Source organism: Chrysemys picta, chromosome 5 (assembly GCF_011386835.1).
Source record: "Chrysemys picta bellii isolate R12L10 chromosome 5, ASM1138683v2, whole genome shotgun sequence".
Taxonomy (NCBI): Eukaryota; Metazoa; Chordata; order Testudines; family Emydidae; genus Chrysemys; species Chrysemys picta.
The window spans coordinates 122497254-122524047 of NC_088795.1; the positions used below are offsets into that span (position 1 = coordinate 122497254).

The 26794-nt window shown below is 44.5% G+C and overlaps 1 protein-coding gene across 5 annotated transcripts in view; it reads right to left on the reverse strand.

The window, feature by feature from the left end:
• Nucleotides 1–26794, reverse strand: part of DOK7 (docking protein 7) — a 143958-nt gene that overhangs the window by 26832 nt on the left and 90332 nt on the right. For 3 of the 5 annotated variants that reach the window (XM_065598258.1, XM_065598254.1, XM_065598257.1), the window contains one exon: nucleotides 10615–25025. In XM_065598258.1, the coding sequence (XP_065454330.1) occupies nucleotides 24889–25025 (137 nt within the window). In that variant the 3' untranslated portion in view covers nucleotides 10615–24888. Of the gene's footprint in view, nucleotides 1–10614; nucleotides 25026–26794 lie in introns of those variants that run through there. The other 2 variants (XM_065598255.1, XM_065598256.1) reach the window with 2 other exon arrangements.

The following is a 26794-nucleotide window of genomic DNA, read 5'->3' on the forward strand; positions in this document are numbered from 1 at the left end:
GAATGAATCAGGGGTCCAATGGAAAGAACAGCATAGGATAATGCATACACACAAGGAGGCTGAATTAAAGTGCCTGGGCATCCTCAGTTTTAGCATTTTGCATGTTTGACTTTGCAATCTTAATGTTCTTTTAACGTAGTAGTAGTGAGACTAAAAACAAAATCCTAAATTCTAAAGAAATACAATTGATCCCTATAAACACAGACTCTCCCATCAAATACCTAGCATAAGCTACTACAGGGGAAAGCCTGAGAAAAGAGATTGGTCTTTCACCCAATCCTGAAAAATCAGCAGACAAAGAGGGGAAATGATGACTTTTAAGGATCATCTTTTTAAAAAAAAACAAAACATTCCCTTTGTAGCATCCAGTTGGGAGGGGAGAAGAAATCATGTCAGCCAGAGCTAACACAATGATCAAGCTCTGTTGGTCAAAAAGGGCAATGATCTTGGAAATGGCAATAAATTGTCCATTTGATAGATCAAGTTGTTTTCCAGTGGACTGTGGACTCATCAGGATCCTTAAGGACTTTCATTGGTGGCATAGAGACAGATTGGGTTAGCATTGTGGCAGAATGGCCTGTAGTCTACACACGCTCTTCACATAGCAGTCCACTTCCATCATGCAGGGCCTGATTCACCTCTCACAGGGGTGTAAATCAGTGCAGTAACAGCAAGGAAGGTGAGATCAGAATCAACTTTGCAGTGTAGACCTTGGCATGTCTGGTGCTCCATTGTCCAGGAGTATTAAAATAGATATATTTTTACTGAAGGGATGGTTGGTCCATTTGTTTTATATGTGCTGCAGCTCGGTCCCGTAGAACCTATATTTTGATTTCCAACCAAATCAGGTAAGTGCTTTATTCTGCTGAGACAGAGGAATGAAGCACCATGCAGTTCACTATCTATGCCTCTTTTTCAGATGATAACTTAAAAATGAAGCTCAGTCATCTCTGCTAAATAGTTTAAAAAAAAAAAATCCTTTAGCACTTCTTGGGAAGAGAATCAGTTTGTCCTATTTCTATGGTTGCCAGCTACACTGTTTTCCAGATTGCTGTTAATGGCTCGTCACTATTCTCCATCCCAGAGGTGGCTGCGTTACCATAATAGTGTATGTGATTGTGCAATGAGGCTGTAGAATTATAAGCCATTACAATATACAACTGAAAACACGATATGCGATCTCCTGTGGCCTTTGCTATTCTGTTGGTGGAGTAAGTGGTCAACTTTCGTACCATGCACCCATTTGGCATTCAGTGCTTGTGTAACACCGACAGACCCTTGGTTGTCGGTGGGCGGAATCAATCCGGGGACCGCTGGAGCTTAGTGCATGAGCCTTTACTGCAGGAGCTAAAAGCCAGTGGCCTCTTAGCTAAGGCTGTGGAGCAGACTCATTTTGTCTCTCTCGTTAAGTGGTCTCGGTGCCACTAGGTGGGACAGAACACCACAACCAGAAGATGTGTGGGTTACACTTGCAGACTTGTTTTACAGTTTGCATTCTACATAGCCCACTTCATTGTCCACTGAGAAAAGAATTTCATCCAATGTACAGAACAAAAAGCAGCAAAGGCATGGAATAAAAAATATGCCCCAAAAAATTTAGGAAATCCCAGTGTTTAGAGCCAAGACCTGCTTTTTTCTGAGTCAGATTATCAAGCCTCAGTTGGACTACACAGTAGGGTGACCAGACGTCCCGATTTTCTCGGGACTGTCCCGATATTTGCTTGTTTGTCCCGTGTCCCGACCAATGTTAGGTCGGGACATGGGACAAACAAGCGAAGGCTCTGGAGCCCGGAAGGGCTCACAGTCCCCTGCCCTGACTCCGCCCCTTTCTCCCCCCATTGGCTCCCTCCCCAAATGCCTGCCTCTTCCCCAAGCACACCATTCCTCCTCCCTCTACAAGTGCTGAAGGGAGGCCCCGGTAACACGGGGAGCGTGGCGCTGGGGTGACTAAGAGTCCGGCCTGGCCCCGAGCGCAGGCAGGACTCAGTCGGGCGGTAGGGAGAGTAGGGGGGCAGCCCGCGGGGCCAGGCGGTGGCTGTTCTTCCCACCTGGGCAGCAGGACTCGGGAGCAGCTACTGCTGCTGCTGCAGCTCCTACTGCCGGGGCCGGAGGAAGTGGCCATGGCGCTCGGCGGCTGCGGCTCTGGCACCTGGACCTGAACCGCCCAGGCCTGTTGCAGGGACCCAGCAGCGCGCACGCTGCGCCCGGCCCCTGGCCAGTCGCGTCTGGGCTGGCTGCCCAGCTGGTGCAATCCCGCGGTAGCCCCGGGGCCGAGGCATCGGCAGCCCAGACCCATTCGTTCCCCTGCAGGACCCGAGTGGGATGGGGGGGCTGGGGCCTGCTGCCCCCACTCCGGCCATGTCAGTAGGAGCTGCAGCAGCGGCTGCTCCCAGGTCCCGCTGCCCAGGTGGAGAGAACAGCCACCGCCTGGCCTCGTGGGCCGCCCCCCGACTCTCCCTCCAGATACCACTGATTGAGTTCTGCCTGGCCGGACTCTCACTCACCCCGGCTCTGCGCTCCCCCTGCGTCTCCAGGGCCTCCCTCCAGCGCTTGCGGAGGGAGGAGGAAGGGTGTGTGTGTTTTTTTGCTCTGCCACCGTTTTTTTTCTTTTCTTTTCTTTTTTTTTTTTTTTTTTTTTTTTTTTTTTTTTTTGCTATGCTCCCCCTACATCCGGATATTTGACCTGGGTGAGCTGGTCACCCTACCACACAGAATGGGACGACTGTACATTGATGTCTACTTTAGCCAATTTGTAGTAGTTTGGTGAGACTGGGCAGTAGCCGGTCCTAGCGATTAAAAGCTTTTCCAGGGAGAGAAAGATAGGTGGTATCTTATCGCAGAAAAAGGAAGAAATAATAGTGGTAGCTCAGCGTAGAGGATGCAACACGTGCATGCTGACAATAATCCAAACATAATCCCCTGGCATATTCCGGAAATTGAACATTCATTCATGTACCTGCCCCAACTGATGGCAATCTTGCATGTAGTGCAGGGGTTCCCATGCTATGGTACAACTGGTTGGAAGCGGCATGTCAAAAATCTCTCGGGGGGGGGGGTCAGTTTCTAGCAAACTGTTGTCACATGCTCTTCAGCAAGCCAGGAAGCAAAATGCTTCCTATCCTGGCTGCTTTGAGCCCTTATGGTAATTAACACGCACTAACCAAGTCAGCATGGTAGTAGTATATAACCCTGGGCCGGGGCTAGGCAGATGGTTGCTGTACTTGTAGCAGCGGCACACAGGTGCCTGGCTCTTGTCTTCTCCTAGCCTTTAGCTTGCACTGAGTGGCACAGTTCACACTACTGAGGTGAAGTTCCAGATCATGCCACAGGAGCAACTCTCACCCAAAAAAGACACATGCCTAAGAGCATGGATGGTGCATGAACCACCCGTTGGGGAAGGCTAGCCCTCGCCCTGCCCCATCTGCCTGCAGTCCCCACTCCACCCTCCTTCCCCGCCGGAGCCCTGAGCTCCCCACCGCAGCCGGAGGAGCCCCCACCCCAGCTGCCCCGAATCCCAGCCTACTGCCCGGCCCACCCTAACCAATCCACCCCAGGCTGCCCCAGCCAGCTTGAACACCAGCCCCGGCCGGCCCAGGTCACTGGCCGGCCCACCTTAACCCCAGCCCCAGCCCGCTTCGGGGAAGAGGAGCAGCCTGGCCTGGGGACATGCGGGAAGAGCAGGAGGGGGGAGGAGTGTGGGGTGGGGCCATGCCCAGCTGACTAGGGAGGCTTAGCCTCCCCTGGCCTGGGTTACCTGGTGCCCACGCATACACGGACCAGTTCCAAGCTGTTGCAAAGCCTCTAGTCACAAAGAGCCCAGGGACCAAACAACAACCTCCACACCTGCTGCAGCCCAGGCGCTCCCTATGTACGTCCTGGCCTGCAGAAGTTGCTGCCAGGAGGAGCAGGTGCGTAGCTAAGTTGAAAGGTCTGGCACTAGAGGTCAAAGTCTGGCTACAGGCTGCAGGAGAGCCTGGCTCTTGAGCAGCAGCTGGCTGCAATTTGAGCCTCTCGCCAGCAAAGGGTGACCTTGTGCAGTTCATCCAGCGTTGTGGGTGACTGTGGGCCCTGCCTGGGAGAGGGGTGGAGCTGCTGAGGCACAAGATGACTTTTGGTGCTGAAGCTGCCAGCCACTCAGCTAAAGGCCTCACGTCCACCTCGCCCTGCTGAGCCCTCTGCCTTTACACACGGCTAGCCTTAGGGGAAAGAGTCACCCTGGGCAAACTTGTATTTTGGTACCCTAGCCCCCACCGCCCTATGGCCCCCATGGGTGCCTCCCAATTGCCCCAGGCCCTGTGGGCTCTCCAGCCTCCGGTCTTTTGCCCCCCCCCCCCCCACCACTGCACTTTGCCCCAATCCCTGCATTCCCCCATCGTGCACCCCTCAATTCCCTTTTGCCCTGCCCCCTCCTGCACCTCAACCCCTGCACTCCCCTCCTGTGCCCCGAATCGTTGCCCCTAACCTCTACCCTCCCTTCCTGCGCTCATGTGGAGGAACTAACCTGGATTAACAGAGCAGCTGGCATTCCTGTGCGCCCCACCTCCCCCAAAAGCTGTTCCTCCTGCAGGGCTGTGGGATGAGGAGCCCTGTCAGGGCTCCCTGCACCCAGGTCACTTTCCCCACCTGGGCTGCATAAGGGGAGAGCATATGGGTATACGTTTCTGACTTATGCAAAATTTGAGTTATGCAAGGCTTTCCGGAATGGACCGATTGCGTAAGTCAAGGGGGGGGGGAGGGTGTGTCTGTAAGGTCCTGTAGACTAACATGTTCTGAGTAAATATTACCGTAATGCACAACTGTTTTTGTCTGTAAATTCAGAAACGGACAGTATATACCTGGAGGTGGGCAAATGCCTGTTAACTGACTTCATTACCACTTGACTGGCTCTTTAACACGCTCAATGTTTTGCTAATAGGTCTGGCAGGCTTTTTCACTTTTAAGTACTAGATCCCCTCCAGAGGAAGACTCACCAAGTTGCAGCAACTAGCTATGGTGGGCACTGCAGGAAGGGTGAGATTAGACCAGGTATAGGAAGGGGCAGAAGGGTGGACACTAAGACCCCCCCAGGGGTGCCACACATTTTCGAGTGCAGCCACATATGCTGCGTATGCCTAAGGATGGCCCTGCCCCTGGCATGTTGAGGGGGAGCAAGCAATATCTGTGCGTCACCACTCACCCCCCGTTCCTTCACCAGGCGGAAGCTTACCGAAGTCTGGGCACACCCCCTCACACGTGACACTCCCCTGCCAGCACCAAGCAGTCTCTGTCTATACATAAGAATAGCCATTTTGGTTTCCCAACTGTGGCGTGGGACCTCAAAGTGAGTCATGAGGTCACCAGGGTTGGTGGTATTAGACTTGCTGGTGCCCGAGGGCTTCATCCCTGGGTGGCAGGGCTCAGGTTACAGGCCCCTCCTCCCCCCCGCCACACACACACACATCCGGCCTGGGGGGGGGGGGCTCAGAACGGCTCCGGCTTCGGTTCCCCTCTCCTGGGGTCATGAAATAATGGTTGTTGTCAGAAGAGGGTCACAGTGCAATGAAGTTTGAGAACCCCTGGGTCAGACCAAAGGTCCTGCTAGCCCAGTATTTTATCTTCCAACAGTGGCCAATGCCAGGTGACTACACCGGCAGCGTGCATGTCTGCACTGCCACATGGCACCATCTCCCCAGACCATGACACCCCAGGTGGTTGCCCGGGTGCCCCACCCCTCAGCCCAGCCCTGCCGTTACACAAACCTACCAGACCCATCCCCCACGTTGCACACGTCTAAGAACATAAGAGTGGCAGTACTGAGTCAGACCAGTGTAGGGTCGCCAACTTTCCAATTGCAGAAAACTAAACCCCCCTTCCCCGCCCCTTCTCTGAGGCTCCCCTCCCTCCATAACTCGCGCTCCCCCACCCTTGCTCATTTTCACCAGGTTGGGCAGGAGTTGGGGTGCAGGAGGGAGTGAGGGCTCCAGAGTGGGACCAGAAATGAGTGGTTCAGGGTACAGGGGGAGAGGGGGGTTCCCAGCTGGGGCAGGGGGTTGGGGGGGGGTGAGGGCTCTGGCTATGGGTGTGGGGTTCGAAGTGCAGGAGGGGGTATAGGCTCTGGGAGGGAGTTTGGGTGTGAGAGGAGGCTCAGGCCTGGGATGGGGGTTGGGGTGCAGGAGTGGTGCGGGGTGTGGACTCTGGAAGGGAGTTTGGGTGTGGAAGGGGGCTGGGGCACAGGCTTTGCGGGAGGGGGCTCAGGGCTGGGGGTGGGGGTGCAGGAGGGAGTTCAGGGTGTGGGCTCCAGGTGGTGCCTATCTCAGGCGGCTCCTGGAAGTAGCTGGCATTTCTCTCCCTCTCCTAAGTGGAGGCACAACCAGGCATCTCTGTGCGCTGTCCCCAGCTGCAGGTGCCACCCCCGCAACTCTCATTGGCCGCAATTCCCAGCCAATGGGATCTGCGGAGCCGGTGCGCGGGACGGGGCCAGTGCATGGAGCCCTGATGGCTGTGCCTCTGCCTAGGAGCCAGAGGGAAAAGCCAGCCACTTCCAGGAGCTGCACAGACCCAGGGCAGGCAGGAGCCTACCTTAGCCCTGCCGTGCTGCTGACCAGACATTTAATGGCCCATTCCCATCAAAAACCAGAGGCCTGGCAACCCAAGACCAGTGATCATAGGTGCCGATTCCGTGGGTGCTCTGGAGCTGGAGCACCCTGGGGAAAAATTGGTGGGTGCGCTGCATCCACCGGCAGCCAAGCATCCCATCCCAGCTCACCTCACCTCCACCTCTGCCTCCGCCCCTGAGCGCGCCGCATCCCGGCTTCTCCTCCCAGCATTTGCCGCCGTGAAACAGCTGTTTCATGGCGTAACAAGCTCTGGGAGGGACGGGGAGGAGTGTGAACACAGCGTGCTCAGGGGAGGAGGCGGGGCGAGGGCAGGGATTTGGAGACAGAGTCCAATAGGGGCAGGGAGGGGTGCAGAGTTGGGGTGGGGACTTTGGGGAAGGGGTTGGAATGGGGGCAGGGCAGAGGTGGAGTTGGGGCAGGGCCAGGGGGGCAAGCACCCACTGGCACCAGGAGAAGTTGGCACCTATGCCAGTGGTCCATCTAGCCCAGTATCCTGTTGTCTGCCAGTGCCCAATGCCAGGTGCTTCAGAGGGAATGAACAGAACCGATAATCCGCAAGTGATCCATTCCCAGCTTCTAGCAAACAAAGGCTAGTGACTCCATCCCTGCCCATCCTGGCTAATAGCCATTGATGGACCTATCCTCCATGAACTTATCTAGTTCTTTTTTAACCCTGTTATAGACTTGGCCTTCACAACATCCTCTGCGAAAGAGTTCCACTGGCTGACTGTGCGTTGTGTTAAGAAATACTTCCTTTTGTTTGTTTTAAACCCGCTGCCTATTAATTTCATTTGGTGACTCTGAAGTCTTGTGTTATGTGAAGAGGTAAATAACTCTTCTTATTTACTTTCTCCACACTAGTCATGATTTTATAGACCTCAGTCATATCCACCCTTAATCTCTTTTCCAAGCTGAAATGTCCCAGTCTTATTAATTGCTCCTTATATGGCAGCTGTTTTGTTGCCCTTTTCTGTAACTTTTCCAATTTCAATAGCTCTTTTTTTAGATGGGGCTAGCAGATCTGCACGCAGTATTCAAGATCTGGATGTACCCTGGATTTATATAGTGAGTGTGACATTATATTTTCTGTCTTATTAGCTAGCCCTTTCCTAATTATTCCCAACATACTGTTAGCTTTGTTGACTGCTGCTGCACATGTCTCCCATTCTCATTAATGCACTGGGGTGGGAAGGTTGGTTTGTTTTCTCCAAGGACTGCTCACAATGTTCTGTATTTTTCTCACTTTAAATTTTGTCAAAGGGAAGCAGAATGAGCTTTGTTCAATCATAACCTAGAATCGAATTAGCTGAAACTTCAAGCTAATTAGGCAAGTTAAAAAGGCAAGCCCATGAACTTAGTTCAGTCACACACTATATCACAAAGTCACTTATGACATATTTGTTTCATGTAGCGTGGGTAACCCAAAAGGCTTTGAGCAGGGGATTGGACTAGATGACCTCCTGAGGTCCCTTCCAACCCTGATATGCTATGATTCTATGATTCTAATAATGGCTGCTTCTCTGTGCATCTCCTGTGATTTACTGTCTAAATCCCTGAGATGTTTACAAAGGCTGGCCTAATTGAACATTTTAGGCAGTTGTTTTACTACAATCTGGAAATAAGTATGTTGACTAAGGCCTATAATAAATGTACAGAAAATTTTCATGTGGCACTTCAATCTGCATTTTTTCTAAGCAGGTTGTCACTGAACCAAGACAATTTTGGAAACACTGGTGTAGTGACCGGTGCATAATTGAAGCTCAAAGGAGAATTCATATGAAAAAGTATGTTTGAATAGGAGCCCCTGGGTGACAAAGCTGTTATTTTTCACCCTCTCTTTTCCTTTACTAATCCATACACTCATCTGATTTATGTGTCATTATTCAGATTGTCAACAATTTAGTCCTGGGGGAATTCTGTGTCACTGCGCAGGCACAGAATTCATGTCCCCCGCAGATTTTTTTTCTCTGCAGAAAATACATTCTGCTGGAACAGCGCTGCAGTTACACCTTTTGCCCACCAGGGGCTGCCATGGCACCAAAAAAGAGGGCAGCCAGTTCCACTGTAGCAGCCGATAGGGAGGAGAAGCTATGTTCCTCACAACATCCTGCCTGTGGGGGCCCAGTGAGGAGGCACGGGATATGGTGGCGGGGGTGGACAGAGCGGGGCACACGGGGATGATAGAGGGGGGGTCACAGACTGGGGTTCAGAAGGGCCATTGGCGGGGAAAGATAGAGGCAAGTTCTGAACGGGAGTGGACGTGCAGGGACACTGGGGGGGATAAAAGGGTCACATGGGGACAGGTGGGTGAGTGGGGGTGCAGGGACACATGAGGACAGGGGAAGGGGTGCACAGGCTGCATGGAAGCAAGGAGAGCGGGGGGGTGCAGGGACACATGGGGACGAGGAGGAGGAAGGGTGGCTGAGTGGGGATGCAGGGACATATGGGGACAGGGCAGATGTTCCTGACTTGTTGGGAGAGGCTAGGGTCACCCACGAGCTGCATGTGGGAGGTTCCCCAACTCCCTAAGAATCCCTCCCCCCACCAAAAAAAACAAACCTGTTTCATATTTCTCCCGCCCACACCCAACAACCCTCCAGGTTCACTCCCAGAGTCTTTCCGAGCAATTATTTCCCTCTCCCTCAGCTCCTCCATTACCCCTGACTCCCCCAAGCCTTTGCACTGCTTCTGAGAAGTGTGGGGAATATGTTTCTGTGTTGTAGTTTAGATGAATTATTACTCAAAGTTCTGTATTAATATGCCTAGTAAGGACTCTATTTGTCAAAAAACATTGCGGAGTCTTTTTTGCTGTCTGTATTGTTACAGATAGACTTGTTGACAGGTATTTTGAGATACCTTTCATTAATACTGGCATGATTATATTGTGTTATGTCAACAAATAAAATATGCATAATTTTAAAATATTGTGCACAGAATTTTTAGGTTTTTGGCACAGAATTCCCCCAGGAGTGCCAGTTGCAGTGCACTGGGGGGAAACAACTTAAAATTCTACTGGAGAGAGTAGAGTGTGTTGTGTTTGGTATAAGAAAGTGATCTGAATCCTCTTCAGCTTTCAGAGTAACAGCCGTGTTAGTCTGTATCCGCAAAAAGAAGAACAGGAGTACTTGTGGCACCTTAGAGACTAACAAATTTATTAGAGCATAAGCTTTCGTGGACTACAGCCCACTTCTTCGGATGCATATAGAATGGAACATATATTGAGGAGATATATATACACACATACAGAGAGCATAAGCATATGTGTCCACATACCTATTCAAGTGACATCATCATAGGACCTAATCGCATCAGCCATACCATCAGGGGCTCGTTCACCTGCACATCTACCAATGTGATATATGCCATCATGTGCCAGCAATGCCCCTCTGCCATGTACATTGGCCAAACCGGACAGTCTCTAGGCAAAAGAATTAATGGACACAAATCTGACATCAGGAATCAAAATACTCAAAAACCAGTGGGAGAACACTTTAACCTGTCTGGTCATTCAGTGACAGACCTGCGGGTGGCTATATTACAACAGAAAAACTTCAAAAACAGACTCCAAAGAGAGACTGGTGAGCTAGAATTGATATGCAAACTAGACACAATCAACTCCGGTTTGAATAAGGACTGGGAATGGCTGAGCCATTACAAACATTGACTCTATCTCCCCTTGTAAGTACTCTCACACTTATTATCAAACTGTCTGTACTCGGCTAGCTTGATTATCACTTCAAAAGTTTTTTTTCTCTTAATTAATTGGCCTCTCAGAGTTGGTAAGACAACTCCCACCTGTTTATGCTCTCTGTATGTGTGTGTATATATATATATCTCCTCAATATATGTTCCATTCTATATGCATCCGAAGAAGTGGGCTGTAGTCCACGAAAGCTTATGCTCTAATAAATTTGTTAGTCTCTAAGGTGCCACAAGTACTCCTGTTCTTCTCTTCAGCTTTATGCGTAGTCTATTCAAAGTTGGGAAGCTTACATGAAATAAATTTGTCACTGGCTTCACATAGGGCAGATTTTATTTATTGGGCACAGGTTGGGGGAGAAGGGAGGAAATAACACACAATCCTTTAAATACAAGAAAAACACAATAAATCAGGATACTTAAAATAAACCATGTAAGTCAATGGGACTGCTTACGTGCTTGCATTTAAGCACATGCTTAATGCTTTGCAGGACTAAGGCCTCGGTACGCTGGACAGTGTCATCACACATGATGCCTCCCGAAAGGCACAAAGCTATCATTGTGGGGTTTCTCTTCAAATTAAAAAAAAGAAAATAGCTCATTCTCTAGTATGGTCCACCCCAGCATAACTAAGCCTTAAAACAATTGAGCTACTTTACATGAAAATATCAACAAGTATTACAGTGCAAGTTCTAAAACTGTTTTAAAAGTATAAATGTCCCCCATGCTGTTTATGTAAGATAGAATGAATAAATAAATAAAAAGGGCATAAAATAAAACTCAATATGTTATACCTCACTTTTGAACACAAATAGAATAGTCTGTACATTAGAAAACAGGAAAGTTGCAGTTTAGCTACAAGAGACGTAGACTGCATTTTATAGTATACAGTACCTCATTGTAACAAACAACATCAAGACTCAAAATCAACATTCCCATTATAAATTGCATAGTTAACATCTATTTCAAGACAACCATGCAGCGACCATTGGGGAATAGCTTATCTGTCTGTAGAAAAATATGTATATTTGTTTATTTGCTTAATACCAATAGGTAGGAAATAAAGCATTCATTAAAATCTGTCCTTCTTGCACAAGAACATACTTATAAATAGCCACATCAAAATGTGCTATTCCTAGTAAATATTTCAAGTGTGAGCCATGTTCAGTACAGTAGCTCTTGTAAACCAAGTGCATGCCCCCATTAATATCCATATCTATAATCGATCAGTCTCCTATATGCAAATCTGTGTATATTATTATTATTTACAGGTCATTCCGACCCATCACAAATGCACAACCACCTATCCCAATAGGAAAACATTACCACAGACTAATGCTTAACATTTAAACATATAATTAAATATATTAAAGTAGAACATAGACACATTGTTCCTTCATCAGTTTGCTTACCAGAAACCTGCAGAGGTTAGAATTGTATTTAAACTAACAGTCTAAACTCAAAGGGATGATCGGGGTGGCCTAAAATGACTCTAAATCTGCTGTCTCCACCCAGGGAACTACAAGCACTCACTTTGAAATAAATCTTTGAATTAAAAGAAATATGTACCAAGTAACGTTCTGCAGTTGTTTCCATGCTAATCAAGTTTAAAGGGGATATTTAAATGATTGCTTTTAAACAGAGATGGGTCAGCACTCGAACACTATTTGAAATCAATAAACTTTTGGGATGTTTGGGTCCAGATCCAAATTTCACATCTTGGACCTCAACCCTATATTGTTACTGAACCAGAACACCAAATCCAAACACCTCCAAATGTGAGTGGAGTCCAGCTTCTAATCCAAACCCCTAACCAAATTCTATAGGTCAGGCCCATCGCTAGCTTTAAAGCCATGCAGCATCTGAAACGCTTCAGACCCAATCAAGATGAAAATAGCCTTCGCAGATGTTGGCCCATGAAATTCCTTCTTGAACTCACATTTGCTCCATTTCAAAGGTCGGACAGAGAGAGCAGGAATGGGGACCACTATTTGTTACAAGAGGCCACTTTCATAGCAAGAGTCTAAAAGGAAAGGTGGAGATCCTCCCAATCCAGCAGCAGATCTTTGACAGGGAGGAAGACGGGTGAAATCTGTCCTGCCCTTCATCCTCCTGCCCTCACCAATTTCCAAGGTTTGGCTTTTTTAAGTCCAATCAGCTGGAGTCTGGTCGAGGATCTGGTATTTTCCCCCGTTTTATAGGAGAGAGAGCACTAGGGCTGGCAGCAACTCCTATGACAGAAGATAGGGTATTCGCTAACCAGGAAGAATGGTACAGCCACAACACTGGAGTTTGGCAGGAGGTTTAGTTCTTTCTCCAGACTGACCACATCCCCTGAATAGCTTCTGAGCCAGCATCCATGGCCTACTTAACTTGGCATGACTATGAAGGCCATGGCCAATCTCAATCTGTACCAAACTCAAATCCAGTCTGACTGACTTTAATACAGTCAGAAAGCCATATTCCAGCAGTTTGAATAACTTCAGCTCAACTAAATATGCCCTGAAACACTCAAGTTACCCTGCTCTAAGACAAACAAGTAAAATCTGTCATCTATACAAAAGGCATGTGTCATAGCCGATGCTTATCCTAGCCTCAGTTTGGTGCTATTCTGACAACCTTAATCCTGGTTAATTATTTCAGATCTTGCCAGAGACTGACCATTTTCCTGTAGTGTGTGGAGACCCAAAACAGATTAGACCTGAAAAGACATCTTTTATTCTGGTACAGGTTCACATAGACAACTAAGTAGCCCCCAACTTGAAACATTTCCTCACACATCCACTCCACGCCAATGGAGCATGTTCAGTACAGCATTAGCACTTCTAACAGTTAATAGCTATTCTCACACTGGCCGCCACGTGGCAATAAGCATAAGAAAAATACCTACAACATTACACTCCTCCCCCTTTAAATTATTAGTAATAATAAACTTACAACAACAAAACAAAACATCCTAAGTAAAAGGCTGAGATAGAGTATCCTAATCCTCAAGCAATTACAAGGGATTATTCTGCCCTGTAATATAATTGTTTTACTATTATCAGTCCAGTCTGTCTCTAGGTTTGGGAGATCTTCCGGAATGGTGCCATGGAAAGACCTGTGGTCCTTGATCCATAGCAGGTGCAGAAAGGTTTTCTGATAATACAATCATCCCTGCAGGCATAATTTCCAAGTCCGCTGTAGACATTGGCATGGGGTCCTCACCAATCTCACTATTTCTGGATGTAGCAGTTGGATAGTTTAATGACTCCGTAATACTTGGTGCCTCAACACCTGAATAAGAATCCTCTATAGGTAACTCCTCATGGTACTGCAGATGAATCTGTTCATGATATCTACGAATATGCCTCACATTTGGTGACTGAGTCACCCAAGAAAGTGGTCCCACATGTGCTATGATGCAACCTGCTAACCAGCAAGGGCCATTGCAAAAATTAAGAGCATTAGGTACACTACGTTCTTGGTGATGCTTTTACATCATAATATAACTTTTGTGCTGCCTGCCTTTCCTTCACTGTAACAGCTTCATTAAGGTGTAGAGAGTCCAGATGAGTTCTTAGTTTCTTTCCCATTAAGAGTTCTGCAGGTGATTTTCCTGTTGTGGCTCATGGTGTCACGTGATACTGGACCAGAAGCCTGGTCAGCTTGGCGTATGTGCTACCATATGCCATCTTCTTCATACCCTCTTTTCTGATTTGCACCGCCCTCTCTACTGGGCCATTTGGAGAAGGATGGCATGGTGCAGTTCTAATGTGTTCAATGCTGATTTTTTCAAATAAATTCCTGAAATCCAGCACCAGTGAACTGGGTACCACTGTCACTCCCCACTGGCTCAGGCACTCCAAAAATGGAAAAAGTCAGTCAAAATTTATCAATTGTAGCCTCAGCTGTAGACATGGGCATTACATGTGCCTCACTCCATTTTTAATTAGAATCAGTTATTATTAAAAACAAATTTTCCCCGTAAATGGACCAGCATATTCTACATGAAGCCTCATCCAGGGTCACTGAGGCCGCTCCCATGGGTGCAAAGGAACTTTCAGTGGAGAATGGCAGCTGGCGTGGCAAACCACACACTCAATAGCCTGATCCTTTCCCAGTCACCACACATTACTGCACGTGAGCTTCATGTTTAAAATGCCAGGATGCACTTCATGTAATGACTTTAGCACCACCGGTCTACTTACTAGAGGTACGATCACACGGGACCCTAATAATAAGCACTCATCCTGGACACAAAGACTCTTTTCGGGAATAATAAGTTTGGAGCTCTGCGATTACCATCCCTGTCCAGCCATTTTGTAACCATTCTCTGCACTCGAGACAAGAATGGATCTCTCTCTTTTTAGCTGTGCGGCGTTGGTTAGGGAAGTGGACTAATGCTTCAATAAGGAAGATGGTTTCTGCAGGCTGGAGTGCTTTGAGTGGGTTATCCCGTAAAGGAAGTTTACTCAGAGCATCTGCATTATCTAGTACTTTCCCGGGTTTATAATCAAACTCGTAGTCATTAGCTGATAAGAGAAGAGCCCCTATCTGAATTCTGGCAAATGCCACAGAAGGTACAGGTGTGCTCCCACCAAACAGACTTTTCAGTAGTTTATGGTCTGAATGTATAACAAAATGCCTGCCACATAGATAAGAGTGGAACTTCTTTATCCCCAAAACCATGGCTAGCACTTCTTGTTCTAATTGGAAATAATATTTTTCTGTTGGAGCTAGTGACCTTTGTGCCTAAATGATGGGCTGCTCAGATCCATCTGACATTCAGTGGGCTAGTACCGCGCCCACCCCATGTGATTCGCATCACATGACAGTACTAGTTCTTTCTGGTTATCAGAATGAACTAAAAGATTTGATAACTTTAGCAATTTCTTCGCTTCTGCAAAATCGATTTTTTGTTTTTGACCCCAGGAGGATTTTATCCTTTTCTGTAACAGTTTGTTTAATGGAGCCAATGAAGATGCCAGGCTGGATTAAAAATTTACTAAAATAGTTTAGCAGGCCTAGAAAGGATTTAAATTCACAGACTCTGGTGATGTTGCCTCAGTAATGGCCCGTACCTTCTCCTCTACTGCAAGTAAGCTAGTTGCAGCAATTTTGTGTCCCAGGTAAATGACTTCAGCAGCCCGAAAAGTACACTCAAGAGAAGACATGTTCCTGTGTCAGCCAATTTTTTTCAGGACCAGTTAAAGTTTTGTAAATGTTCTGATTCAGATCCCCTGTAATCAAGATATCATCAGGATATACGTAGACATGTGGCATGGCTTGAAATAAATTGTCCATTGCCCTTTGAAAAATACCCAAAGTTGCCGACACTAGAAATAGGAGGCAGTTGTAATGAAACAACCCTTTAGGAGTATTGATCATTACACAGGGTTTAGATCTGTTGTCCGGAGGGATCCGGAGGTACACATTACTTAAATCGATTTTTGTGAAAGTTTTCCCCCCCGATAAGGTGGCATACATGTCTTCTATCCTGGGGAGCAGATATGTAGCTAACTTGGCCACACAGTTGACCTTGTAGACTTCATTCCAGTATCTGATTTCACTCCTGGAACAAAAGGAGCAGCCCAGTCTGAGAATTGGACAGGCTCAATAATACCAGCTGCTTGTAATCAATCCACTTCTTGGTCTACCTTAGGGCACACTGCATAGGAAACTGGCTTGGTTTAAAGAAACATGGTTTAGCATCTGGATTCATGTAAATTCTGCCGGTGACTCCTTTCTGAGTACCAAGACCCTCACTGAACAGCTCCGAGTGTGTTTCAAGAAGTGCTTCTATGCTTAATGTGTGAACATGGTTGATGTCTGCCCAGTTAAGTTTTAATAGGTTTAACCCCTTTCCTAGTCCCAACTGTTGTGTATTGTCCCTTGGCCACAACTGGTGATAAGAAACCTCATCGATTACAGAGAGAGAAGCTCCTGTATCCATCTCCATGGTTGGTCTTTGTCCATTAACTGTAACATCCATTCGCGGTGGCTTTTCCCTCTGGGTTTTGCTGGTAACATTAAACGTGGAATATATTAAGTCCTCAGCTTCTGGCTCTTTCTTGTGACCCACATTTTCCCTTCTAAATGTCCATTTTTTACAGCACTCTTTTGCAAGATGACCTGTTTCCGGCAAACTTGGCACTCTGTTTCTCCCCACATCTAAAGCAATAGTGTGTGTTCTTAAGGAGATACCTCTGTGTGCTTAAAGATTCATTTGCTTGGTGTAGAATGCTGGGCAATCCGTGCATGGGTGCCCATGACTCTTAGGCTATCTACGTGCTGGTTAGTGCTTCCCCGTAAATCCAAAGCCTGCTGTGCATCTACTTCCATGCCTTGTGCTATTTCCAGAGGTGATTTTAAAATCTAAAGGTGCACTCTGCCAACAGATGTCTCTGAATTCTTTCATCATTGGTACCACAGATACATCTATCCTGCAGCATGGCATTTAATATAGCTCCAAAAATCATAGCGCTCTGATAAATGATGCAGTTCTGCTACCAAAACTTCCATGGACATTCCAGGCTGTCGGGAGAAACTGTTAAATATAAAACGCAGCAAAACCTGTGATGGCATGGAGTTACGATGGTGCATGACAACTTTAACAAGCTCACCAAAGGGCACTGGGCTTTTCTGGTACTAAATCCATTCCTCCTGATCTTCTTCATACTCCTTCATTTTTCCATATGCAGCCATTTTTCTTTGCAATTAAAAACAAGGTTTTCACTTATTCACATAGCGTGTAGAACTTGCTGGTTGTTGTTTTCAGTTTATCCGCATTGCCAATAGTGTTTGGAGACCCAAAGCCAATTAGAACTGAAAAAGGAGGTCTTTTATTCTGGTACAGGTCAGAGCCGGCTCCAGCTTTTTTGCCGCCACAAGTGGTGAAGAAAAAGAAAAAAAAAACCAATTGAGCTGCTGCTGAAGTGCCGCCGAAGAGGAAGCAAGGCACTGAAGGACCTGCTACCGAATTGCCACCGAAGACCCGGACGTGCCACCCCAACAACGGACGGACTGCCGCCCCTTTCTATTGGCCGCCCCAGGCACCTGCTTCCTTTGCTGGTGCCTGGAGCAGGCCCCGGTACAGGTTCACATAGACAGCAAAGCAGCATCCATCTTTGAAAAACTTCCTCACACACCTCCACAACCCTCTGGAGTATGCTCAGTACAACCTTAGAGCTTCTAACAGTAAATAGCTATTCCCATATTGGCCACCAGCTTGCAATACGCATAACAAAAATACCTACATTATTTTTCCCCTATAAAGAAATGCAGTTTGTATGGCTGCAAAACATAGTTCTCCCAAGTGATCACCTTACAATTGGGATGGGCGCTGGTTTTTTTTTTTTTCTGTCTCGCAAGAGGCATTCTTATAGCTACTTTTCCTCCTTTTCTTAACTGCCCTATATTTAGAGCTGAAGTCAGAGATTTACGAAAGAACACAAGGGAGTCAGATGGCCAAATCCCATTGACTTTCAGTGCAAACCAGAGTGATTTACAAGGATATTTGTATCTTAATAACGGACAATACTTTAAGGGTAAAGAACATGATCTGCACCAAGGATGCTCAAGTATATGTGAATGGGTTAAAAACTTACAGCTGCATGAGAGTATTAAACATCTACAGCCTGAGCAACTTGCTAACTTTTCACCAAGATGCAGATCACTGTAACCTTGTATACCGCAGGGTAGAGAAGAGACAGGAGGAGACACTAACAAATCCAGAGATAGCTTTAGTTAGCTAGCTGGACACAGTGAGATTGAATTGGTTCTCCCCAACTCCCAGAATTAGTAACATGTTCTGTGCTGACTAGTGTCATCTGATAGGGAGCAGATTCTCCCACGACACTGCAATAAAGCTGGTGATTTCCAGGAAGATCCCCCTGATCTGCACTGGTATAAATGATAGGAGAATCAGGTCCAGGCTCTTTATAGGACCTGGCCTGGGCTACGACTTGTGGAATGGACTGCTAACTGCACCACACCCATGGTTGTAGCTGCTGCAGTTAGCCTGAGCTTCATTTATATTTTTATACCTTTTTGACTAATATGGGGTTCTTAAGGCACCCAAGAACTGGCATGGGAATTGTCTATCCTTCTGTTTTGGAGATTCCACTTCATTCCCAGTGCCTCTTTCCCCTGCTCTCTATCAACATTCTAGCATACTTTCCATTTGACTAGGAGGGCAGAAGGTGCAGTCACCTCAGGTCATTGCCGCCTGGCTTTGTCTACAAAGAAATAAAGTATTCTTCCGTAACGGTCCCAAACACTACATCTCACGGGCTTGGGTGGCTCTGGAAATTCCTCTACAACAATACTATAGTATTGGTTTTTTAAGAGGTACCTGATTTCTACTGCACTGCTCTTAGTCCTGGTCTCCTCCTTGATAAGATTAAGTGCTGCTCTTGACCAGTAGGGCTTTTCAGACCCTCACTGCCAGTCCACCTGCCTGTCTGTCAGACTCCCAATACTAATTCTTAATGTATTTCTAATTTGTGCCTACAGCATCTAGATCCATCCTCTTCATAGTAAAAGTGTGACATGAAAGCCAAATGCAGCCCACAGAGTTCTACTGTCTCCTGTAACAGGGAAACACGGACCTGTGTACTACACATCTATATGGTTCATTGCAAACTGGCCCTGTAGTCTCAGTGGGTCACGTCTCCCTACTAAAGATGAGAACAACCGCAATCTACTACATTTTGTACAATTTACGCTCCCTGCAGATTACCAATATAGCTCACAGATGGGTAAAGCTGAATGGACACAATAACAGATGCTGGTCATTTCTGAGCTTTCACAATATAATATAGTACCAACCAAGAAAGAAATTACTCACACCCTTATTAACTCTGCCTTCTGATCTCCCCTTCCCTGTTGCTTATCCCTCAAAGAATTGGTCACTTACTATTTTAATAAAATGCTTATATTGAATACATACACATATGCAGTAGAACAACAGACTAAAATTCTTCCTGGACTCTCTTTAGGCAGCACCAGAGCAGAAGCAAGTATTTTTTGAAGTTACAGTAAGAAACTAATTAGAACTCCCTTAAACTTTTATTAAAATGTAAGCTTGCTTAGCAGTTAGGCTCTTCTAAGATTTCACGCAGCTTTAATAAAAAAGTGTATTGTATTACAATTCACAATGTCCATTAGTTATGTTTCCCTGTGAGACATGTTCTATCCATTCAAAGAAAGTCCAAATAAGGATGTTTTAGTTATCTATGAAATCCTGAACATCAACAACCCAAAACTTAAAAGAATACAGTGCTGCCAAAACTCCATCTTTCAGAAGAAATGCATTAGTGAGGTCAACACCACATGTGATCATTAAAGATCGCATGGCACTTTTTGTTAATCCCAGTTACTTGAGCTGACATTTGGCCAGGATGTCATATTCTGCCTACTTAACTACAACTTCAGCTCTGTACGGTATTCTTCCTTGTTCCTTACCCTAATCTGTTGCATAGTATTGCTGGGTAAGGTTAAAGTGATGCTGCGTTGCAATCCACTCTGACTACATTTCAGTTGTGTGTGAAATGACCTGTTTGTGGAACAGGTTGTGTAGCAACTAGAGACCCTTCTGGATGAAAAATGCTGTATAAATGCAAGACTATGGTATTATCTGGCAATTCACTTCCTGCTATGGCCTTTCAGCCAAGGTAAAGAGGGCTTCCATGGACCAACAAACTGCTTATTTTAGTGTACTGCATGCCTTTCATGACCTGACAAAACAATGTAAATCAAGGATAAGTCAATAATAGTACAGCCCACCAAACTATATTAAGTCTTACAGAAAAAAGCATAAGCATTTTCCCAAGCTATTTGCTGAGGAGGATTCCCCAGGCCAGACTGTCAAAGGTATTTAGGTGCCTAAAGATGCAGATAGACACTAGGGGGAATTTCACACCCACCTAAGCAAGTTAGGTGCCTACATGCTTTAGAAAGGACCATTAGATGTCTATTTGCATTTTAAGGCAGCTAAATACCTTTACAAATCTTAGCTCCAGTGCCACAGCACTACAATTTAGTTTAGAGAAATTCCTTCTCTCACCTGAAGGGTCACAAATGACAATGAATGCCACATCATTGCTTTAAAACAATGCCATAAAATCCACTGAAATAGTTATGTTTGAAAGTATCCTACCTGTGTAAGACTAGCAAAATCAAAGAGGTATTATACAGAGTATACATAAATGTGTCAAGTATCAGAGGGGTAGCCGTGTTATTCTGAATCTGTAAAAGAAGTCTTGCATCTGAAGAAGTGAGGTTCTTACCCACGAAAGCTTATGCTCCCAATACTTCTGTTAGTCTTAAAGGTGCCACAGGACCCTCTGTTGCTTTTTACATAAATGTGTGTGAAACATACCTATACTAGAGATGGACCAAATATTGGCTAGACTACCTGATCTGCCTGACTACCATTATGCCCACAATACTTCACCTGATGACAGGTAGCTAAAGCCAGTTTTCTCTGACTTCATCCCTAGAAGCACTGCTCCATAAATTCCCACTTTTGGCATGTGTTGTTACTGTGGTGATGGCACTTCTAAAGAGTAACAACTTCTTTCAGGGATCAGCAGACATAGTGCTGTTTTGCTCTTTGGAGAGTAGGTCACCTGCATGATGAGATCCCGCAAGCCGTACAGAAGTCAGTGGGTGTGTGAAGAATGTAGGATCAAGACCAAAACTTTTCACTTCTCCCAGGACAAATCAGAATGCCAAATTTATCTGAAAGGGGGATTTATTGGATTTTGGTATTTTGGCCACAACTCTGAATTGAATGGCAAACTGCAGTCTAGATCTCTCTCTTCTTCCCCCCTCTTTCTGTTAAGGGTATGTGTGTGTGTACCCCTATAAATGTATGTGATCGAAGCACTGCTATATTTAACAAAGGTCTTGTTCACGGATTTATAGCTTGGCCTTTAAAATATGTCTTAGTATGGCACTGGGACCAAGGTATTAGTCTGGAAACTAAACTTTTTTTTTGGGTAATGCAACCTGTTGAGAGAAAGAGCTGTTGGGCCTTCATGGAAATCTAAAAGAGAGACACTTCCCATTTTTGTGTGCTTCTGTGCTGTAGCTCAGGAAACCTTCTTAAAGTAAGCTTGTGTAGGTCCAGAACATAGAGGAGGCCTGTGTGATAGTTTAAAAACAAAACTAACAACAACCCATTTCTTTCACATAGCCAAGATATTGAGATTTGAACAGCTCCTGCTCATCCCTGTACAAAATTTCTCAATATTGGAAAGTCCATATAATCATATTAAAGGGATACCAGCCAGGTCAAATTCAGCCCAGAATATATGTTTTGTTAAAAACAAGCTTTTATCAACTGAAAGGCCAATGGAAATGTTTCTGTGATTTATATGCGTTTCCAATTGAAACAGATTTCTCTTTTCAATAAGTTTACACTGCCATGTCGCATCTGCATCCCAAATGGTACCCTCACACTTCTGCATGAAATCCTAACACTGAAATCAGATATAAAAACAGACTGATCGCATAGAAAAGTGAAAAATGGTAGTCTGCTTTTCATTGTCCAAGCTATCTGAAAGGCAAAAAGGAAACAAAGAGCATGAATATTGAAAAGTAAATAAGAGGTTTAAAAATTTATTTTTTCATACAGCCCTATAGGGTGCTATTAGAATCCTCAGAAAGGAGACATATCTCTCTGGATGGATGGACTATTTTCTTTAGTAATATTATTATATAGCTATAAAAACACAGAGAGACATAAATTTTAACCTGACTGGGTCTCTAACATTGTAACTCATCATTTAAAGGCAGCAGTAGCTGAAGAATTTGTGGGCTCCAACGTTGTGTGTCACCTCTGCCCCCAAATAACCATGTTGCAATGTGCAGTGTTCAAAGAGTAATTTGTGGGGAGGAGGAGCATGTAGGGAAATGCGGCCTTTATAAGAATGTATCTTTCCCTGGTAAGGTGTATTCACGATATATTCACCATGACGGACTGTGGTACATTTGAAAGACCATACATGTATTGCCTAATCAGAAATATCTGAATGAACTGGTGATAAGAGTCATTCATCCCTGGCTGGGAGGAGAGTGATGAACTCTAGCCAAAGCAGGGAAATACCATCACCCTTCCCCTTCAAATTGTCTGCTGCAGGTAGCCTCATGTTGTGTCATGATATTGCAATGATTACAATCCCAATCCTGCATCAGGATTCACTAATGCAAATTCTGTGTGGGTGCAGAGAGCTACACTAGCAGATCCCAGTGCAGAATCAGGGCCTTGGGGGGGTATGACTTTGAATCAGTACATGATAGCTCTGCCCTGTGCTGTTGTGACACAGTATTGCCACTTATTAAGGTAATGTTGCAATGTGTAAAAAACAGCTTAGCGTATCATGACATAAGCTCCGCATTGGCAAGACTGCTGCTATATACATGACAGGGAAGATCAGGCTGCTCAAGTCCAAACATTGGCCTTCCGTGTCACTAGTATATATTGCAAGTATTTTAACACCAGCCCTGTGTCAAAAAGCCACCTTTTCAAAAAACAGTGACTAACTACAAAGTGACGCAGTAAAACATAAGAAAACTTGTCAGTAAATAATATGAATTGTAAACATTAAATACAAATATTTACATAACGAAGGGCTTGATCCTGCAAGCCCTCCCTAAGGAAATCTCTCATCAACTCCACTGGCAGTCCCATGCATGGGGAGGAGGGGAGGCTTATAGGATTGGCGCTAACTGAAACAGGTCCCAAGAAGCAGTAAGAGTCCAGGATATCATCGTTCTTTTCAATACAAATTTACAAAATAAATTATAACTGTCCATTCAGAAAACGAAAAAAAAAACATCTTTAAAATTGGGTGAACACATTTATAAGATAGCCCATCATTGTCCCTAAAGAGATAGCACATGAGTATATACTTATACTTCCAGTCCTACGGTTCTATAATTCTATATGAAAGATGACAGTAGCTATTGTCAGCTCTCATATGCTTATTTATTTGCTAAAGAGGCTTGGGGCATTTTTAATGCTAATTGTTAAATGTAAAACAAAAAAAATTGCCTTCAAATAGACACAAGGGATTGAAGTCAGTGAGTAAAATTCGATTCAGTCCAAAAATTTCACTCATTGATGTTAGTTACTGCATGGATCTACAAGCAGAATTGGTTCCTAAGATGATATTGTCAAAGTATTTTTCAGTACTTAGAGTATTTGTTTAATTAACTTGCTTCTGATAATCCTTGAAAGCTCAAAACTGATATGTTACTCATTGCCAACATTTTGTTTTTTCCAGAGTACAAGCACGCTGGTTTTTTACTGTAGGTTCTCTGGCATAGACTAAAAATAAATAATAGCACTTTGTCTCAGGACAAAAAGACAAACCACAAAACCACAAAACTACAAATTGATGCAAGAAAGAATAGGTCAAGTTTTTGAAGCATACAATGCCACTTTAACTATGCTAAAGCAAGACATCTCAGAATTATAGCTAAAACTATATTTCTATATTACATCCCATTGTGCCTATGCATTGTAGGGTCTCAAAAGACAGTGTGATCTTACATAGCATTGGTTCTGCAATATTTAGGCATAGCCTGGAATGAATAAATGGTAGTTTTAGTTTTAACTCTGATGGACTGATTTTGATCCTGGCTTCCATTTTTGAGGCACAGTTTTGGAGATACAAATGCAGGCCCAGATTTTCAAATGTGACTATTAATTTGGAGTACTTTGATTTTGGACAGCTCAACTTGAGAAACCAGGAGCCTGATTTTCAAGGTATTGACCACCCACAATTCTAGTCAAAGTCAGTGGGAGGTTCAGGTACTCAATGCCTCTAAAAATAAAGCTCCAGGTTTCGTATTTAAGTTGGGCACCCAAAAACCAAAGCACCTAAAAATAGTGGATTTTGGAAATGTTGGCCTCAAATCTCTGATTTTCAGGCACAACTAGACAGTCATAAATATGGCCCGACACTGCAAATACTTACACATATGCATAACTTGACGCACAGGAGTAGACCCATTGACTTCAATAGGACTACGCACCTATGTAAAGTGAGCCTGTATTTGGACAAAAATATGCCAGTAGAAAAAGGTTTTAAACTCTGAATTTTCTATCTTTGGTATTTAAGTAAGATACTTAACAATATCTGAATATATTTTTTGTGGTTTTTATGTACTTACGTGTATGGATACATATATGTCTATTTGCACAGATCAATACTGTATGCATACACACCCACCCACAAACATACATCCTTATTTGCACACATTCAAAATTCTTTAAACACAATGCCCCAGATCAGTAATCATTGAGATATGGCACCACGTTCTTCCAGGATTATTGAGTTATAGAAAAAGAAAACAGTAACTTACATATACTGTATATGGAAAAAGAAGAGAACTTCTGGACATTACACTCAAAGCTTAAAACACACATCTTGCTACCAGTTTTCCAATTAGGAATTAGAATATTGGAATGAGTCTGGTATAAATATGATAAACAAGGGCAGCTTTTATAAGAGTATGTTTTAAATAATAAATATGTGAATCATTTGAAATTTAAATTAGTACCAAGTTACAGTGAGCAAAAAGTTCTTTCCCAAACGGATCACTCCTGGGACCCTTTCTTCTTGTGTTCAAGTTCCTGCAGGCGGTCCTCACGGCATTGAGCGTGCTGAGTTCCCACTTTGTGGGCTGTCTCCGTGGCCGCAATGTCAATCTGTGCATATTTGGTTGATCCGCCCCCTGGAAAAAAACAAAAAAACAAATACAACTGTACTGTTGACTATAATATCATGCATTTCTGGGGAATGCTGGTCCAGAGGTTAAATGCACCACCCTGGACTGTGGAAGGCCTGGGTTCAATTCTTGTCCACCACAGACTTCCTCTGTGATGTTGGGAAGTCACTTAGAAACAGATTTTCAAAAGGATTTAGATGTCGCTTGACGGCGGGGAGCAATGCCTCACCACAGACAGACAGCCACCTAGTGGAATTTTCAATCCTGAGTTGGGTGACGCCATGTAATCTAAGCTGCCTGTAGCTGTCCCCTATGCATGGAGACAGCTAAGCCCCTAAGAAAGGGATTTTTCAGAGCCAACAAGCTGAGTGGGGAGCCGCCTCAGCTAGCCAAAAGTGAAACGGCAGGGAGAGAAGAGGGTCTGTGGCACTTTGGGACTTCACCCAGGCCTGCCCTGTAACCATGTGCTGTGCAGTTTTGGCTCAGTTCCTTGACACCAGCAGCCTGTTCACATCACAGTTGCCGCCCCCTGGCTTCCACCAGCCTGGTTGCAGGGCAACACCAACAGCCCTTCCAGTCCCACATCTCCCCAAAACCGTCTCCCCCACAGTGTCCAACCCCTCTCACTGGATACTCACAGAAGTTATTAGGTTTACTGCCTCCAAAGAGACAGAACCCACACCAGCCTGTTAGTTTAGCTGAGGACTTCACCCTTCAGTTTAACACACAGCACTGAGATGGTTTTATAATAAAACAAGAATAAGTTTATTATTAACTAACAGATATTTAAGTAATAATATGTAAGAATCGAAGACAAACATGGTTAGAAATAAAACAAAAACAAACAAAACATGCTTTCTGGTGACAAACTTAATTTCAACCCGGATGGATTTGATTTAAATCAAATTTATTTAAATAATGATTTAACTCATTAGTCAGGAAGACCAGATTTAACCATGATTTCTACATAAAAGTGCATTCTTCACAACTCAGAAATAGATGTAGGTTTCATTTTTAGAAGGTACACACTATACATTTTTAAGTGATTTATTTTGAAAACTTTTCAGATTAGTTTTACAGCTATATCAGAAAATGAATGATTGTTTGGTTATTTCATTCACCAAAGGTAATTGAAGCAGATATTTAATAAGTCATTGGGAGGTGAACTATCTCCAATTCAACAGGTTAATCATTAATATTTGGAGGATTTTCTTGCTATGCTGTATTAGGAGGAGAACATCACCAAAAAGACATTTAAATTGTTTTATTTAACTAAAACAACAAAAAACAACAACGTTATGTATTCTGGATTTTTTTCTTCAACAGCAAACATATAATATTTTAACAAAACAAGCATATGAATTTTTGAATTTAGTTAAACATTATACATAAAATCAGGTTTGTTTTGGTTAAAATTGTTTTTAACTAAAATAGTTAAATGAAATATTTTTAAAAACAAAAATTAAATCAACTATGTCAGCCATGTCAACATGAGAAACTTTAAATATTGGCTTCTGCAGCTAACTCAGTCGTCTTCACTTTCATTCTCCTGTTTGTTCATAATCTGGAAAAGAAAAACAAGCTTTCCTGCTTTTTCAGGTCCCAAACAATTTCTCAATTTGGAATGAATTAGTCCAAAGGAAGAAAATATTCTTTCTACACTGGCAGAAGAAGCTACTGCTGTTAAAAGTGAGATTATCACTTCAACAGTCTCTGAATCCAAGTGACTTCCAAGCTTAAGTGACTTCCACTTGTCCACTAGTGTAACTTTCTTT